Raw genomic sequence first — 17,428 nt, 5'->3', positions numbered from 1 at the left:
ACCACCCAAAAAGGACAAGTTTAGTAACATTGAGAAATAAAGCAATCATTTTCTTACCTACAAGCTGCTAGAATTACATAAGCAACACTTTTTCTTCAAAACCAAGAAACCCCAACAAAGAAATTTACTCATTAAGAACATTGCAATATATATTTTTGTCACAAATGTAACAAAGAAACAGTAAGATACGTCCTAAGGAGCAAGAAGTGACGAGAAACTTACGTCTTCAAGTTGGGTCTAAGCTTGTTAACCCATCTAAGACGACAAGATTTTCCAAAAGTCCCATGGATAGAAGGGAGCCTCAGCACTTCATGGCCCTTTCTTTATGTATGTTCCGTCACTTTGTCTGTCCATATCAAGAATTTGCACTTCTATTAGTACTTAATAGCAAATTCAAAACCCAACGTTAAATTCCCTGCTTTTTGGTTTCTCTTTCATTTTGTTTCTGTGAATCATATAAGGTAATTGGCAAATGAAACCAAGGCAATCTTCCCAAGTCATCAACAGCATTCCTTTCAACCTCTCAAATAATGACAGGTCATAACACCCTTTGGAATTTACAGAGGATTCGTCCTCCCACTCTTCTTTTATGTGACAGTTATGACGGTTAGTGACATTCAAATCACGTGATTAAAATCACAAAAAAAACCCCTGGCTTTATCCTCAAAATAACACAAAACCCAAATGGGTATCACTCACAAGTCACAAGGTTGTTGATTGGCCTGTCACCCACACGTGGTACGGCAATCAGTGACGCTAGCCTTTACAACCTTCAACTGCATGTCCACTATTGTTCCTTGGAACAGGATACTCAGCTCGCTGTTTCAAATGGCTCCCAGGAATCTGTCCATTTCACTTGTACATCTCACTTTTCTTGACTTTCGTGATATGGGTTTTGACCTTTTGTCCCTCTTGTTCTTTTTTTGTAGAAATGTTGTACCTGTTGATAGCCGTGGCTCTTATCAGCCAAAGGATAACATGGTGCTTAACAAGGGGATTTGTTCTGAAGCCAATTCAACGAGTAACACGATTAAACAAAAGCGCCAAATTTCAACGGCTTCAAAGCATCAAAGAGTCAAAGTAATGTTCGGGTTGAGGTGCACCAAACCCGAATGCTTCTGACCCAGTCTCTCAATTCGGACCTTCTGAAATGTAGAAATGCCAAACTTTATATTTCATCAAAACAATAACCCCAAAAAACAGGGAAAAACCATGTCTTTGTCTTGTCTCTAAACTGGGTATCTTCTTAATTTAAAACACGGTTTAGGGCCTTCAATTCCAGCTCAATTAAAAAAAATCGTGTCTTTTATCTCAGAAATCCCATTTCTTAAACAAATCTTATGTAAAAAAAATACTTTTTAATCTAATAAAATGGAAATAAACGGAGGTGCTTGTAATTCTGAGGATAAACGACGAAATGCACAGGTTGAAGGTGAAGCATCCGTTTTGAGTTCGAATGTACTGTTGGATCACGTTGGAGAGGTTACTCTCACTCTTCATTCGGATGGGTTATCTTGGAAATCACTTGATTCCTTCGATAATGTAAGCTTCCTTTATCTAGTATATTTACATGTACACGAATTAATGTAACCACTCACATTCAAATTTTGATTTTTTTCATATTGTCATGTCTTTTTAATGTTTATTTCTGATGATCGTGTAATGTAGTTTTGTTTTCACTGATCCTAATTTCCTTTTTCTTTTTTTTTTTATTTGTCTTTTTGAAGTTTATTAATTTTGTATTTATTTTGGATGATATGAGAATGGGCTTTTGTCTCTTTGCCATTTCCCTTCTTGAACTGTATGAGCTGAGATACCCTTTGATTGTTGAGAAAATACATTGACTTATGGTTTAAGGTAGGTTGGTTTTGATTAAATATTTGATGCTTTTCCTGGTTGTTTCCATGCATTTTGATTGTTTTCCGCATCTTTGAGTTGGGTTTTACACAAAATATGGTGTCATATTTGGCTTCTGATGGCTTCTTTGTGTTTACTGGAACAGGGTGCGTCAACTTGTTTGGGAATTAAATTTGTTCCTGAAATCGCAACAGAGTTTAAACTCTCTGATATCTATGCTGTAGAGTTAACTGACAGTGATATGATTCAAGAATCAAATCTTACATGTGCTGGGGAATGTTTCTTGGGGAATGACTCTGATTATTCTGAGGTTTGCTTTTACTTCTGTTCTTATTTGTTTCCTTTTCATACAATGATAATATTTCTCAGTGATTCATCTTCCTTATGATGCAGATGAACCACTTTGCAGTGCATTCCTTTCAAAAGTCTAAGTCACAGCCTTGCCTTTGGATCTTGGCCATGTACACTTTTGGTCACAAGGACTTGCAGACATGTCAGATGTGGGTGAATAAAATTAATGATTCTCTAAATAAGGAAGTTGGGAGACCAAAGAATCTTCTGGTATATGTCTTCTACCATTTGTGAAAAGTTTTGTGTTTTACGATATATTTCTAGTCACAAACTGAAGAGAATTTAGTAGCAAGATCTTTTGTTTTATTTCCCCTTAACTAGGTATTTGTTCATCCAATGAGTGGGAAAGCAAATGGCTGGAGGACCTGGGAAACTGTGGCTCCTATATTTTCACGTGCTAAAATAAACGCAAAGGTAAGCTTTCATAATGAATGCAGATAGATGTTTCTTGCATTATAAGCATTGCAGTGTTTAGTTGGATGATTAAATATTGTATTTTCTTAATTTTCATTTTGCTTATTACGGAAATTTAAACACATTAATCCGAATTATAGAGGTCCAAGTAATACCTGAGTCAAGCATGTGAAGCTATCCCACAATAACTATTGTTTCCATTTCAGGTGATTGTAACACAGAAAGCAGGGCATGCATTTGATGTGATGACATCTATTTCAAACGACGAGCTGAATTTATATGATGGTGCTGTAGCTGTTGTAAGTGTTTGCATACCTGCATGTCATGATGTCATATGCATCTTTCCTCTACTAGAGTAGTTATACTAAATTTACCTCATAAAAGGTAAGTTGTTAAGTTGATGGAAAAGATAAAAGCATTTCAACTTCAGGTTTATGTTTTCAGAGTCTAAGTGGTACTACATGTAGTCCAAAGCTTTTTGTAGGTTGTAACTGCTCTGAATGTCATAGTTCTATAATTTTATACCCCATTTTGGGGTGGTCTTGGTTCTGCTCGCTGTTTTTTAGTAATCTTTAATCTGTGATAAGTTTATAGTATTTTCCATCTATAAATATATATATGAATTTTGCATTTTTTTCTTTTTGATTTGCAGGGTGGTGATGGTTTCTTCAATGAGATCCTTAATGGCTATCTTTCTTCAAGGCATAAAGCTCCTTTCCCTCCTGCCCCTTCAGATTTCCTTGACGCTCTGGGGAATGATGTCAACTCCTTAGTTCACTGTCAAAAGAAAGCAGGCTTTGAGACTCATCACAACAAAGAGAGTGATCCTTTCCTCCCGAGCTTGGAACATAATGAATCTCAATTTTCTCATTTGGGTGTGTATCATAATAACTATATTTCCATAAAAGTTAAATTTGTGGTTGTTCTGTTTATCTTGTATAATCATGTTGGCATCTATTTACAGGAACTAATGATGGTTCTCACTCCGTAGGTTAGTTTTTACCATATCTTTACAAACTACAGTAATGATGGAACTCTGTTGTTTGTCCCTCACTAGTTGTGGTATTTGTAGATTATCTACATATATCAATGCTTGAAACCTGAATAAATTTTTTATATATATGCAGATAAAGAAATTGAGTATTCGCTCCCTAATCGGAAGTTTAGATTTGGAATAATTCCTGCAGGTTCAACGGATGCCATTGTGATATGGTATATTCTTTCATCCTTATGAGTTTTCCTGCTTTATGTTTCTTTTATTTTTAGACTCCGCATAGCAGAGTTAGTTCTGTAGCTGAGCATGCATGTAGCAGGCTTTTTGGGTCACTATTTTTAATGTTTGTACTCAGAATGGAGTCCAAGTATTAGTGCCTAATTTTAAAATCTCCTTTTGATATGGATACTGCCTTAAGCTTTGACATTTTTGCACTAAGTGGCTGCTCACAGTGGCTAATGGTGATAAAGAGCATTAAAGAAATAAGTGACCACTGACTGGATGACTGGATGACATTTTTAAGTATTAAGAGCTGCCACTTATGCTAAGGACGTAAGTCTTAGGAGCTGTTATGCTAAGTACTAAATGTTGGGATTTATATCCATATCACCTGTCCCAGGACCTTGCTTTGGTGTAATTATAGATACATAATAACATTTCCTTTACATGTCACATCTCTTTAAGGAAATAGTATGTGATTTCCACAGCTACTGCTGATTGCAAAACCATGGAGCTAATCATGGGTGTCGTACTTTTTTTACTTTAACAGTTTTTTTTTTTTTTGTTTCTTTCTCGCAGCACCACCGGCATTCGAGATCCTATAACATCTGCACTACACATTGTCCTGGGTAAAAGGGTGTGCCTTGATGTTGCTCAAGTTGTAAGATGGAAAACTACTTCTACCTCAAAGGTTGAACCTTATGTACGCTATGCGGCTTCTTTTGCTGGGTAGTTTCTTGTTATAACTAATGTCATGGATCTATGAAAGTGTTAGCATTTAAATGTTCTGGGTCCAGAACTTGGTACTATTTTACAATTTTCTGTTCGATATACAGGCATAGATATATCTGTACATGTGTAGACATGTTGCTGAATGCATGTTTGTTAGCTAGTTAATAACCTTTCAAGTATGGTCAATGGTGATGACATTTGAGCAGGGTCAGCAAAATTGAAACGCATTCTAGTGTGCTCATGTTCTTTTGTTGCTCCATATATAATTACCCTGATGGTCTCTTAGCAACTTATTGCTGAAATTTTGTCAGGTATGGATTTTATGGAGATGTCATTACAGAGAGTGAAAAATACCGGTGGATGGGCCCCAAACGGTATGATTACGCTGGAACAAAAGTGTTTTTGAGACACAGGTAATGAGTTTGCAGACCAATGAAGCTAGGTTTTGGTGTCATTCAATAAGGAATTCATTGTTGGCTTCAATTTGTTACAATTTATAGTTATAGAAGAACTGCAGTTAACTCTGAAATTTGGAACAATAAGAAAGATTTTCCTTCTAAAGATAGCATTTTTCTTTCAGATCTTTAACCTTTTGTCATTAGTTTTAAGCTTGAGATTTCCCTTCCCAAGGGCCTGTCTTAGGATCATTGATTTCTTGCAAATGCTGCTCATTTATATGTGGTAGTTAGACCATCATGCTAAGTTATGGTAAACTTTTGTCTTCATTAAGGTCCTATGAAGCGGAAGTAGCTTACCTGGAAGTTGGTTCAGAAACAATTAGTTCAATTCCAGATGGAAGTAGGCTGTTTGGTAAGGTGTGGAGCTTGAAACGAAAAAAATCTGAAAGAATAATTTGCCGAGCAAATTGCAATGTGTGTAATAAAAAGCCAGTTTGTTCTTCCACAAGAAGTCCCCCTGCAACACCTTACATGATTTCACAAGAAACAAGATGGCTTAAATCTAAAGGGCGTTTTCTTAGCGTTGGTGCTGCCATAATGTCTAACCGAAATGAAAGGGCACCTGATGGTTTGGTGGCCGACGCACATCTTTCAGATGGTTTCCTGCATCTTTTATTAATTAGAGACTGCCCTCATGCATTATATCTCTGGTAATACAAAGCACTCACATTCATACTTCAGAAAACTGTTTTCAGTGATGACTCATGTTCAAAACCTACAGGCACCTTACGCAGCTAGCAATGAAAGGTGGAAACCCCCTGAATTTCGACTTCGTGGAACATTACAAGGTATATTTTCTTGCCATGTCTTGTCTTTCTTGTGTTCCCAAATATCTCTTTTGTAGCCATTGTTAACGTTATCTCCAGACCCCAGCTTTTACATTCACTTCCTTCGGCAATGAGAGTGTCTGGAATCTGGATGGTGAGCTTTTTCAAGCACACAAATTTTCAGCGCAAGTGTTTCGAGGCCTGGTTTGCTTATTCGCATCCGGTCCTGAAGTTTAGTAGGAGAAATAGGAAAGATGGTCTCATCAAAGCAGTAAAGGATTCAATTTACACCATTACAGGCCACAAAGAGTTCATCAGAGTTAGCTGATACCATTGCACTAGAAATTGGTATGGTCGTGATGGAGGTTTGATCCAGCATTGTACATCATGTATGAGTTTTATTTGGTAATAAATTCTCCATTTTGCATCACTTTCTACCGATTTAATCATTTTTAATTTGCTATCAGCCCCGACACTCTGTTTTAATTATAGATTGACCCTCAGGAAAACATTTCAATACAATTTGGTAGAAAGGGATGCAAATTTAATTTCAAGAATTAATGCTGGCATTTAACAATTTTTGGTGAAACATTACAAAATTGGGGATGACACAGAAATTGAAAACAAAACTAGTACTGAAGTCATAGGGGTTTTTATTAGACCTGCTATTGCTTAAGGAGCAAGGAAAGCTTTATTAGTTTATTGTTTGAGTATTTATTATTAATAAAATAAAATAAAAGATTTTTATCAAGAAATTATAATAATTATATAAAAATTAATATATATTTTTAATTAAATAAGTAAATTTAAATACGAAATATTTTTAAAACAAAAAATTTTTAAATATTATATTTTTTTAATAATCACATTTTTTAAATTTAAAAATAAAAAAAATTCGAATACCATATTTTTTAAAAATTATATTTTTTTCAAAAATTAAAATTTCACGAAGTAAACGAACTCTAAAATAAAAAATAAAATTAAAAATTTAATATTTTGCTAACAAATAATCATGAGCACCGACTGTCGACAAAATATAATAATTCTCCCTTATTATTCTAAAAACGAGAAAAATGCCAATATGATTCATGTCATTTCATGCCACATCACGTAGATGCAATCAAACACGGCCGCGTCGTCAACTTATTCCCACCGACCAAATGGGTCCCACTTAACTTCGTCCTTGCCCTCTGTGGTCTTACAAAAAGCAACGTTATTCGTTACCAACAACGTAGCCTTTTCTGCCTTGGAACAACACGTCACTGTCTTCCTCTTCTTCTGACCTGGAAACGGTACTGTTACAAAAAGCTTTTCTTTTCTCTCTCCCATCTCCAAAGAAACGCACTTTTTCTTCACCGTGAAAAGGGAGTGGCTTTATCATTTCTTTGAATTCACCATCTCTCTTGATTCGCTTCTTTACGATCTTTCATTCAATACCGAGACCCGGATTTTCTTTTCCTCAATTCCCAATCAAAATTCAGTATTACCCAGAAACAAATTTTCATTTTTCTTTTTTATCATGCTTTTCTTGAAACTTTTCCTTCTCTTTTCCTTCTTCTCCTTCACTTTCTCTCTCGAGACCTTCAACTCCCACCTTCTCCCAAGACCACTAATCATACGATACCCAGAAGACATCGAGACCCAGTTCGAGAAATTCGATGAAGAGCTCAAGTTACAGTGTACGAGCTGGAGATTTGCTGTGGAAACCAACAATTTGAGTCCCTGGAAGACAATACCGGAGGAATGTGTGGGCTATATTAAAGAGTATATGACGGGTCGAGGTTATAAAGTGGATCTCGAAAGGGTTTTGAATGAGGCTGGGGTTTACGCCAAGAGCGTGGAGCTGAGTGGAGATGGAAAAGATGTTTGGGTGTTTGATATTGATGAGACTTTGTTATCCAATCTTCCTTATTATGTTGAGCATGGTTATGGGTAAGATACAAATTTGGTTGGTTCCATTTTCTTTTTCATTTTCCATGATGCTGTTTGGTTGCTAAATGGAAAACAGAAGAAATATGGATATTCTTTTATGAGATGCTAGGAATTAGAATATTACATGTGTACGCTACCTTTGTTGTTAGGCAGTTTGGTTGCTGATGTGGGAAGGAATATGAGAATGGGGATGGCATTATTTAAATTATGATGAATCAAGCACCATTCACGTTTCACACTACACGAATGGTTGTGCTTTCAGCAAAGAAAATTGCTTGGAATTTTATGTATGTGTGTGTGTGTAAATGTTGAGCTGTTTTGTTTATTAGAAGCTGTAGATTATAGAGGCAAGGAAAAAGAATATCTTTGGGGATGTGAGAAACATGGAACGAATTTTGATGCTTGTTTTCTTATAATTCTATCAGTTTCTCAACAGTCTTACAGAAGAAAAACATTCAAATTAATAGGACTTGGGGATTTTACCGAGTTTTTCCCTTTAATTGTTGCTTTTGTGTGAGACTGAAATTGCTTAATATCTAATGTGGGTTTCATTGTGAATTTGCAGCTTGGAGATTTTTGATCCTGTTGAGTTCGATAAGTGGGTTCAGAGGGGGATGGCACCAGCAATAGAGCCCAGCCTGAAGCTTTATGAGAAGGTTTTAAATTTGGGCTTCAAAGTTTTCTTACTGACTGGGCGAAGTGAAAAGCAAAGGTCTGTTACGATTGAAAATTTAACCAAAGCAGGGTTTCAGAGCTGGGACAAGCTTATTTTAAGGTGAGCTCCTTAACTCCTTTGATTGACATATGTGAATTTGGTAACTTATATATCCTATTATCAGGCATGTGTTGGACTCAATGGTAGTTTTTATTGGGGTTTTCATAGAGTTCTAATTGTTGGAATTGTCGATATGAGTAGTGAATTTTACTAGTTTCTATGCCATGATGTGCTTTAAAAGTTTCTTGCTAGACAGCTTCCTTGATCTAGATGTTGGTCTCGACTTTCCTAATTTTCTGTTCAATCTAGACTCATGTTCCAAAAGGGCAGTATTTATACCCAGGTTGTAGTCGTTACTTTTGCTGTGCTGATTGTGTGCTGTTCTGCATATCTGTTTTGCCCGGGAGGTCTCGAACTTTATTTCCACTTCTTTTTATTTTTGAAAATTCCTGCATGGAGTGAAATCATGAGAGACATTTGGTTTTTTGGTAGTGCACCAACTTCGACTTTGCTGAATGAGATAATAGGAAGAATAATTTAAGGAAAATAATGAAGATATTCTTTTAGATGGGAGAATATTTCGGCTTATCCGTTACGGGATTCTCTGCTAAAGTATGAATGCATGTTTTTTCTAGTTTCACCTAGGGAATGTAAGGGAAGCTTGTGCAGAATAACTTTGGTTGGGCTTTACTGGAAAATGTTGCAGACTTGGAATAGGTGGTAGTTTCATTCTTACCTTAGTTTGCACTTCTTCATTCTTTTTCTTTTGTTTTCTGTTGTCTACCATAGACAAAGACATGGAAACTTTTATCATGAAGCTGTATCTTCTATATTTTATTCTACAAATGTTTTATTTGGCCTTTAGGCCTAGTAATTACTGATGTAGTAATCGCCATATGATCCCTGTATTTTCATTCCATGCAGAGACTCCGAAGACCATGGCAAGCTAGCAACAGTATTTAAGTCAGAGAAGAGGAGTAAGATGGTAGAAGAGGGATATAGGATTCTGGGTAACTCTGGGGATCAATGGAGCGATTTACTGGGCTGCGCTCCTTCCATTCGATCATTCAAGTTACCGAATCCTATGTATTACATTCCCTAACGAACCGCCTTTGTTTTCAGATATCAAGTATGAATAATTGTCTATCCAGCAGGAATCTTATTCTTGTAGCTTGTAAATACATTCAAATCCACAACTGTTATCATGCCTGCTCATTAACTGTACTGCAATACACTCAAGTAATTAACAAAAAGAAAATGTGATTCATCATATGTTATCTTCCCACTATAGTTTTCCAGTATAGTATTTTGGTTAGGGGGATATCATATATTTACTAATTGTAGACAAACAGGAAAATGAAGAAACCAAACTTTGGATTTCCAAGTTCCAGAGTCTGCAAAAAATTTACAACCAGCAGAAAGAAATGGTCTTTAAACAATTCAATTTCTTTTTTTTTTGGTTTGGGACTCATCAGTCGTGATGTTATTCTATGAGATTGTGCTGTTGATCAAAGAAAAAGTGCCAAACAAAACATGAGTTGGATTGGATGGTGTTCTTAATTGTTGAAAGAGAGACTTACAATGTCTCGATAGTTACTTCGTGTAGACACCAAATTTATCCGAAATACAGTGAATCAGGCTTTTGATTTAAATTTACAAGCTCAAGTTTTTTTGTCGAAGTTCGATTTCGATTGTTTAAGCCCAAAACTCAAGTTCATTATTTTTGGGCCTAGACCCACTATTTTATTTTTACTTTTATTATTATTATTATTATTTTATAATTAAGTATTAAATAAAATATTAAATATTAGTTAATTAATTTATAAAAAAAAAGTGACACACTGAACTATGTATCCCACACATCCTCTCCTGAGACTTGTAACCTGCCTAAACCACCTACTTCCCCTTGACGCTCCTAAAAGCTTCAGCCTTTTAACCAAAGATGGATTCCCAACCCTGGCGAAGCCCCATTCGATCCTCACCAAATCCTTGGCCACCCTCCAGCCCACAAGTCCCCAGAGCCTCAGCCCTTCACCATTACCCCAACACACCAAAGGGCACCAGACCCCATCTCGTGCAAGACCAAGCACTAAAGCACCACCATCTCAAACTCCTCAGCATTTAACAGCCTTCCAACCTACCTGATGTCCTGCCACCCTAATCACCCCACCAGAAATCAGCTTAGCCCTGGCACTGTCCCAAAATCACAGTAGGCACCATAACTTCATCGCCTCCGCGTCTAGTACCAGCCAACCCCTGCCCGAATAGCCACTAAACATCCAAACCCATACAGCCACCAACGTTCGAATCCAACCCAAACCGTCTGTCATTACCGGTGCCACCACACCAAAAGCCCTCAGCCAAAACCTAGCCTACCCACTACCAATTCCCCAAACAACCCTTCCAAACCCAAAACGAAAATAACCCACCAAAAAACCACAGCCCAAACAAAACCACCTCAAAAAAAAAAGAGAAAAATAGAAACTACTCGTGTCCTTTCAAAATCAAACCAAGCACAAAAACAAGAAAAGAGCCAAAAACAACAATAGTCCCTTGATGGAGAACCTAGCGCTAACTTAAAAAAAAAAAAAGAGAAAAAAATCAAATCAATAAAAAAAAGTGTTTTTGGTCGAAAGGTCGAGGCTCGATCTGGGGAAATAAGGTTAGTTTTTGGTAAAGGGAAGGTCGAATCTAGAAATTAGGCGTTATCGGGAATTTTTGGGAATTTTTTTGGACTTTTCAGCCACTGGCACGGAGGCTGGTGACCACCGACGCCAGATTTTGGCAAGGCTGTAGAGGATTTTTGGGGCCAAAAGGTTTTTTTTTTTTTTTCTAAAGAAAGGATAAAATGAACTAAAATAAAATTGATTTATATATAAATCACAAAGAAACAAAACGACACTGTTTCAGCCTTTAGATTCACGCATTGACCCGCGAGTGACTCGCAACCCGCGCACCTGACTCGGTTTCCCTCCTTAGCCAGAGTCCGACCGATCAAGTTGGGTCAATATTAACTAGATCGATCCAATTTAGATAATTTTTTTTTTGAAATTTTTGATTTGTTTTTATTTATTTATTTATTTATATATTATTTATATCACTTTAAGTTTTGTTATTTATGTTTGTTTAAATTTTTAAATTTGTTAAAATAAATATTTGTTGTTTATAATAATAATTAATAAAAATAAAAGCAAAACAAACAAACAAATAATGTGTAATAAAGTTTAATGTTTGATAGTTTAAAAAAAAAATCAATTATAAACCTTATAAAATTATAAAATAATAAAAATAACTAGATAATAGTAATAAAAATAATAAAAAATACAAATGATTTCAAAAATTTAGATTTTTTTTAAATTTAAAAAAAATAATAACCAAAAAAATAATAAATAAAAGAATAAAAAATTTACAAAAAGTGATAATAATAATAATAATAATAATAATAATAAGATTTTTTTTCTTACCTAGATGATGAAGGGAATTAAAATCGTTTTTAAAAGATAAATAATAAATAAATATATTTAGATGTTAAAAAATTATTAAATAATTAATAATAATAATAATAATAAATTTTTATAAAAAAGAAATATATGAAAGAAATTTTTTCGAAAATTATAAAAATCAAAGTTGCTTCAAAAATCCATTAAGATGTTATAAATTTTTAAAGATGTTTTTTTTTTTCGAAACCCTAAAACTCATAACTCCAAAACTCAAAATCTTTTCAAACCCTCCAAACCTTAAACCTTTCCAAACCCTAAACCCTCCAAACCCTAAGGCGTTCAAACTTTAAATTTCGAAACTCTAAAATTTTAAAACTTTCTAAAACTTAAAACCCTAAAACTTTAAACCTTAAACTTTAAAACCCTAAAACTCTCCAAACCCTAAACCTTTCAAACCCTTAAACCTCCAAATCTTAAAATTTCAAACTCTAAAATTTGAAATCTGAAACTCAAAATCCAAAACTCCAAAACCCTAAATTCAAAACCCTAAACACCAAAATCATAGACCCCCAAAACCTTAAAATCTAGAACCCCAAACCTTAAAATTCAAAACTCAAAAATCATTCAAACCCTAAAATCTCAAAACCCCAAAAACTTAAATCTTAAACCTCGACCTAAACCCATACTCAAAGTCATTCCAAAACTTTAAATACACGTGTGAAAATCTCATGTGAAGTAATTTATTCCCAAATGTCACCTAAAAAATAAAGTATTTAGAAAACTTTATTTCATTAACTTTTTTGTATGAGTCCTTAACCAGCATTAATAATGAGATTCAAATAAAAAAATAAAATGAGATCTTAAATATAAATAGTTACACTTAAACTCTATCTAGATGTTATAAAGTCAGGATAGTTTCATTATATTTAAGAATCCGATTTCAAATTTGCATTTCATTATCATACACAACACCTATTGGCAAACATACATTTATTTGTTATTATTTGCACTCGTTTTGCACATTCATGTCTTTAATTATTGTTTGTTACCTGATAATAGCATCATTTATTTTCTCACATAAAACATTTTAAGAAAATAATAAAAAACACGTATTTTGAAAATGTGAAACTATAAAATAAAACAAAAATAACATTCCTGAGAAAATAATTCTCGATACTCTACTTAGATGTTAGAGAGTCACCAACAATTATCTTTTACAAAAAGTGTTATTTTTTTAAAAAAATGTTATGATAAATCTTAGATAAAAAGAGTTATTTTAAATTCTACTTAGATGTTGGAGAATCTTAAAGTAATTCTTTAACTTAAAGATTTTTTTGATATCTCTAAAAAAAGAATTTTAATAAAATTATTTTTTTTCAAAAAAAAAAGAATTATTATTAAATTTCAAATCAAAACCATTTTATTCAACACAAAAAATAATGCATGATTAATTAATACCAATTTATGGGCGTTGTGGGGGTGTTAATCTTTTTTCACACGTAACTAACTCCCGAATCTAACCTGATTTTTTATAGACCAAATTTATCTTTTTAATAAACTTTAAACCTATTTTTTTTATAGTTTTGTTAAAAAGATAAACTTTTAAGTAGTCAATCATACTCTAAAAAAGATTGGTGGTGACTATTTTTTTTTTATTTTAAAATTTTTACGTCTAGCTGTTTTAAAACCATTATGACTGCTTTGGGACTCCACTGAGGATTTTTTTATAGTTAAGCCAAAAATTTTAATTATGCATTATTAACAGTTGTTGAATTTAATTAGTTTTATTTGATATTTAATTTAATTTCTTAAATTTTAATTTTTCAAAAAATATATATAAGTTAATAAATAAAATAAATTGCTTGTTAGTTATTACTTTGTTTTGATTTTGTGCTTATGATTTATTTATGTTATTTTGATTAATATGTCACTTTGCACACTTTTGAATATGCATTTACATGCATGATTTCTATACCCGGGTTTTATCCTTTTAGGAGAAAGTGAAATAGCTACGCTCTCGTGAGGTGATAACCTTTCATTTACTAGTGAAACACCTCTACTAAGATTAGACCATTTTCATTTGTAGCCTGTAATTGGTGAGAATTTGTATGCCTTATTAGACTGAATGGACAATGATGTAAGGTTGATTTAGGAACCTTTAGATAAATAAATCCCAACTTGGCGTATTGAGAGCCACAAAAAGCCTGCCTAAGATAAAGCCATAGCACTTTTTTAGAAAATTACTAAAAGTTAGGACATTATATATATTCCATTATTATATGGTTGCTATATTATTTCTATTACTTGTTTGTTTTGAATTATTGAGTCATTTTATTTTTTTTTATATATTCTTTGATTTTGTTGCTTGCATTATATAGGCATTATATTTTAAGAAAGTGTATTTGTTTTAGGCCAATCATTGATAAGGAAAAAAAGAAAAAAAAATTTATCGTGGAGCCATTAGTGGTGTTGACCTTTTATAAAAATTATTTAGAAGTTCGAAGCCATGTCATTTTTTTTCATAAAAATGAACTAAATTAGGATATATGGGGCATTTTAATACAGTTTGTGTTTAGGGGTAACAATAGTGCAAATAAAGTCAGGATAAAAAAAAAGAATGACAAAAAAAGGTAAAAAGGGTAAAAAAATAAAAGATTTAGGATGGGTAAGAAGTTTGTTTCTTTTTGGAATTTAGTCATTCCATTCATCATTAAATTGGTTTGTATATTTTTGGATTATTCCATTTTTATATATATCTTTACATCATTATCATATTTAAACATTCATAAACATGTCGCATGCAAATTAGGAATTGTGTCATTCATTCAACAAATTTAATAACATAAGCATTATTTGTATTAAACCTTTGAAATAATATCAGTGTTAGTGGGTATAAGAAGTCAAAAATATGAAAGATCAATTAAAGGCCCAAATTAATGCATTAGAACAAAATCAAGAGGAGTTTGGTTATGACATTCGAGATGTGACAAAATAGCTCACTGAATTAATGAAGATCATGGATAAACTTAAGAAATTTATTTTAATGCCTTCTCAAGAGTCCTTACCAATTTCAACCTAAGTGAGTCCTATGAATTCATGGAGTCATGATCAACCGATTCTCGTTAAGCCTAGTACACTTTCAGAACATGCTGAATCATTCAATGGTTTGAGCAATAATAAAGGTTTAGACAAGATCATGAAATGGATGAGTGATTTGACCATTCAAGTGTCTGAGCTTTAGAATTTGATTTTCAAGATGGGGTTACTAGGTTTGGTACAACCTTAATCAATCGTTTCGAACTTGAACTTACATACAAATCCTTCTAATGTCTGTTTTCAATCTTTTCTCTAAGCATTAAAGAACAAGCGCTAAAACTTTATGCAATCTCTTAGAGGTCCACATCTGAACCAAAATCTTTGACCTTCTATTCCCCAACAACCTATTCAGCCAATTGCTCAATTCTGAACCATTGCACCATAGCTAAATCCTCAGATGCCTAACTTGTTACCCAAAAATTATCCAAGAAAAAAAAACAGTTAGATCTTCTCCCCATTTTATATGAAAAACTCTTTTTTTTTATCTATTTGAGAGATGCCTTATTGTTCCTATGGCTTTAAAGCCTTTAAAGTTTTCATACCTAAAATATTTTGACCCAAATGCAATATGTGAATACCATGGTAGGAATATGGAGCACTTCATTAAAAATTTTGAGGGTTTCGAATACAATGTGCAATCACTCATATATGTGAAATGGTTCGATCTAACTATAATACAGGATTAAAGATTTAGATATAATAAGAAAGGGATGGCAAGATGATGAACATGAATGAAACTTTTGTTTAAAGAGGATCTTTAAGTGATAAGTTGTTTGGAAAATAAAATGCTTTATGAATTTTTTTTATTTGAAAAGTGTTTTTATGTTGATACGATGTTGTCTGTTGAACTTAGATATATGAATTATGGTTTGTCTCCCATTCTTATTCCTTTGCCAACTTTCATACTTTTCACTAAAAAGCTTCGTCATTTGTGCATTCATTCCTTCATTCATCCATTTATGTATCCATTCAATATAATACAATTCATGTGTGCTCTAAAAGAAAGAATTTTTTCAAAAATAATCTTTATAATTTCTTTTAAGGATCAAAATATTATTTGATTTGAAAGGAGAGATAAAGAATATCGTCGAAGGACTTTATGTTCAAAGAAATTATCAACTTGAATGACCTAGCTTAAGACCCATTAGGGATGAGTTAGGGATCTAAATGAACAGAAAAGGTTTAATCTCTTAGAAAAAAGAGTTTGAGCTATTAAAATTAAGGATGAATCTTATGATGCAAAGGAATCCTAGTGTGCTTCAATCGATATTTTGAATTGATAATTTTTCTTAACCACATCATTTTTGGGCTTTACTTTTTTTACCACAAATAATCACAGAGTAAATGATCAACCCAAGCCATTCATAAAGCCGTAAGAGAAAGAAAATTGAGGTATATCATTCATTCCCAATGCCTTGCGCTGAGTTTTTTACTTTACTTATCAAAAATCATATGATCTCTATTGTTCCTGCAAGACCTAGAAAATCTCTAAACCTAAAGTGGTATAATCCTAATACTAAATGTGAATTCCATGATGGGGTTAAAGAGTATTCCATAAAAGATTGTACTGCCTTTAAGGATTTAGTTCAAGCTTTGATTGATGCGAATTTTGTAAAGTTTAAAGAGTTGGTTGGTGATCTTGATGATTAATAGCAATAGATTTGTGAGTCAATAATGCTAAAGTTAAAGCATTAAATGGGAAATTTTTGTTTATCTAACTTTGAATGTCATTTCAAGAGTACCATTAGGAATGTAAATTTTTTAGTCAAGTTTGAATGTCTGCATTACATGAGTGAACATTATACATCATAATGTTTTATTGTTATATTATCATTTGAGGTCTTTTATTTCATTTAAGTTTTAGATATTATAGGTTTTCTTTAAAAAAATGATAAATAGGAGAAAGATATTAGAATTGAATAAAGCCACACGTAGTTAAGTACCGAGGCTATAAAAATACCTAAAAAAAGGAAAAAAAAGACAAAAAAGAGAAAAAAAAAAAGAAAGTTTTGAATCTATGATGAGTTGACGATCACTATTAGAAAATTTTCAAATACCTAAACACCAATTTTCTTAAATCATCCAGTTGACCCCATTCATCAGCCATGACCTCTCAACAACCTTGAATTTGAATTTACAAACCTTAACCTAACCTGTTAATGTTATGATATCAAATAATGATATTCCTTTTCAAGGTAATAAACAATGAAACATCTAATTAAAAAAACAAGAAAGAAGTTTGGATTCCTAAAAGATTAAGTAAACATGATATTTTTCTTAAGAATTCAAATGTAATAATTTGATGTGTCAATGTTACACTGTAGTTTCAAAAATTTTCAAAATCACAGTCAACCCAAGTCTTGTAAAAAGACCTCAAATTTACCAATCTTTCAGCTCTTTATCTCAAAATTGGCTTGGCTCATATGTCACAGGGGCATATTAACTAGAAAAGA

General features: G+C 33.0%; 2 protein-coding genes across 2 annotated transcripts; both read left to right on the top strand.

Moving 5' to 3' along the window:
* Positions 1 to 937: 937 nt before the first annotated feature.
* On the top strand, positions 938 to 6,221 carry LOC111290010 (ceramide kinase-like). Its single transcript, XM_022881415.2, has 13 exons — positions 938 to 1,542; positions 2,003 to 2,167; positions 2,251 to 2,418; positions 2,530 to 2,622; positions 2,829 to 2,921; positions 3,275 to 3,497; positions 3,587 to 3,613; positions 3,750 to 3,834; positions 4,415 to 4,564; positions 4,879 to 4,980; positions 5,298 to 5,675; positions 5,747 to 5,813; positions 5,892 to 6,221. The coding sequence occupies exons 1-13, from the start codon at positions 1,372 to 1,374 to the stop codon at positions 6,027 to 6,029; spliced, it is 1,860 nt and encodes a 619-aa protein (XP_022737150.1). The 5' UTR covers positions 938 to 1,371; the 3' UTR covers positions 6,030 to 6,221.
* An 802-nt stretch (positions 6,222 to 7,023) lies between these two features.
* On the top strand, positions 7,024 to 9,711 carry LOC111285636 (acid phosphatase 1-like). The gene is made up of 3 exons (XM_022875183.2): positions 7,024 to 7,724; positions 8,290 to 8,499; positions 9,364 to 9,711. Exons 1-3 carry the CDS (start codon positions 7,312 to 7,314, stop codon positions 9,539 to 9,541), a joined length of 801 nt encoding a protein of 266 aa, XP_022730918.2. The 5' UTR covers positions 7,024 to 7,311; the 3' UTR covers positions 9,542 to 9,711.
* The last annotated feature ends 7,717 nt before the right edge of the window (positions 9,712 to 17,428 follow it).

The sequence above is a fragment of the Durio zibethinus genome, chromosome 17 (assembly GCF_047325235.1).
Source record: "Durio zibethinus cultivar Kanyao isolate XHJ-2024 chromosome 17, ASM4732523v1, whole genome shotgun sequence".
Lineage (NCBI taxonomy): Eukaryota > Viridiplantae > Streptophyta > Magnoliopsida > Malvales > Malvaceae > Durio > Durio zibethinus.
This window is presented reverse-complemented; position numbering and strand designations above follow the sequence as displayed.